The sequence below is a fragment of the Pistacia vera genome, unplaced genomic scaffold (assembly GCF_008641045.1).
Source record: "Pistacia vera cultivar Batoury unplaced genomic scaffold, PisVer_v2 Contig786, whole genome shotgun sequence".
In the NCBI taxonomy this organism is placed as follows: Eukaryota; Viridiplantae; Streptophyta; class Magnoliopsida; order Sapindales; family Anacardiaceae; genus Pistacia; species Pistacia vera.
Genome location: NW_022196652.1, coordinates 111,849 through 113,102, shown reverse-complemented (window position 1 = coordinate 113,102; position 1,254 = coordinate 111,849). Strand labels below are relative to the sequence as shown.

General features: G+C 38.3%; 1 protein-coding gene across 1 annotated transcript; it reads right to left on the bottom strand.

Annotated features, from left to right (window-relative positions):
* Nucleotides 1–213: 213 nt before the first annotated feature.
* Nucleotides 214–1,049, bottom strand: LOC116116850 (glucan endo-1,3-beta-glucosidase, basic isoform-like). Its single transcript, XM_031402899.1, has 2 exons — nt 1,001–1,049; nt 214–911 (listed from the first exon to the last, which is right to left on the bottom strand). Exons 1-2 carry the CDS (start codon nt 1,047–1,049, stop codon nt 214–216), a joined length of 747 nt encoding a protein of 248 aa, XP_031258759.1.
* Nucleotides 1,050–1,254: the final 205 nt, after the last annotated feature.

The following is a 1,254-nucleotide window of genomic DNA, read 5'->3' as shown; positions in this document are numbered from 1 at the left end:
GCATAACAAAACTAAAGCTACTTAAACCAAACATCATGGATGAACTTGTTATTCTCTCGAAGAAGGTTTACAACCTCTAATTATATACTAATAAATGGCAGAAGTGCACTTATCTCCTCCGTTGCTACAAAATTTTCAACTCAAATTGAAATCAATTGGGTACTTAGGCTGCATATCCAGAGAAAAGAGTCCCCAGAATTTCTCATATTTAGGTTATTCCTTATTCTCATCAAACATGGCAAAGACATAAGTTTCTATTTCCTTTCCAGGCCTTCTCGGACTCCCTCCTCCTCCTCCTTTCACATGTTGAACAAAATTCTGGTTATAAGTTCTCGCATTCTCAATACTCGTTTCAATTCCACCCGCCGAAGGGCATCCACTCTCCGACACAACGATCTCCAAGGCGCCCCCATCCGCCTTCTCAAGTGCCGCGTAAACGGTATCCAATGTTGCATTGAAAAGATTACGATTGTTATACGAAGGATTTGAGACCACATCTGTGTGAGCTGTAAAAAGAGCATACTCAAGATGAATGTTTTGAGGATCATGAATGTAGCTGAAATAAGGGTATAAGTTAACCAGTAATGGAGCTTGGTTTGTTTTTAGAAAGCCAATGAGTGGATTTAGAATGGGTAGATATTCTTCTCTAAAGGAACCTTGAGATGGAGGATAGGATTGATCACTAAGAGAACGAGTATCAATAGCAGTGGATACTTTAATTTGGGTTTGAAGACCAGTTGAAGCAATGGAATTCTGTATGTTTTGCATGGCCGGGACTAAAAATTGTGCAAAATTATCACTAGGTTTTACTTCATTTCCAACTGCGATGTATCGGAATTTGACATCGCCATAGTTTTTGACATTGTTTTGCACCCATGAATCTGCTTCGGCTTGACTAGATGCGATTCTTTCTGAAAAGAGCTATGACTTCTGATTTTGATGGTAAATTGTCACTAAGCATGGAGAACTAGGATGCTCCTTCATGGAGAGAGAGAGAGACCTGTTGCATGTAGGGTGGCCATAATAATAAGCAACCCGAGAAATACCATTGTGGTAAACATGGAAGGCCTCTTGAATAGTTTAGGCATCAGCTTAAAAGAAAGTGAAAAGGAAGAATTTATAACTATGATGCCAATTGTAAACCTAATTTATAGAGGAAAAAAGTTGGCATTTCCACCGCCAAATAATCAAACTAGTCAATGTTCAACATGAACCATTTTACACGTTTAATAATTTTTCTTCGAATTAAAACAT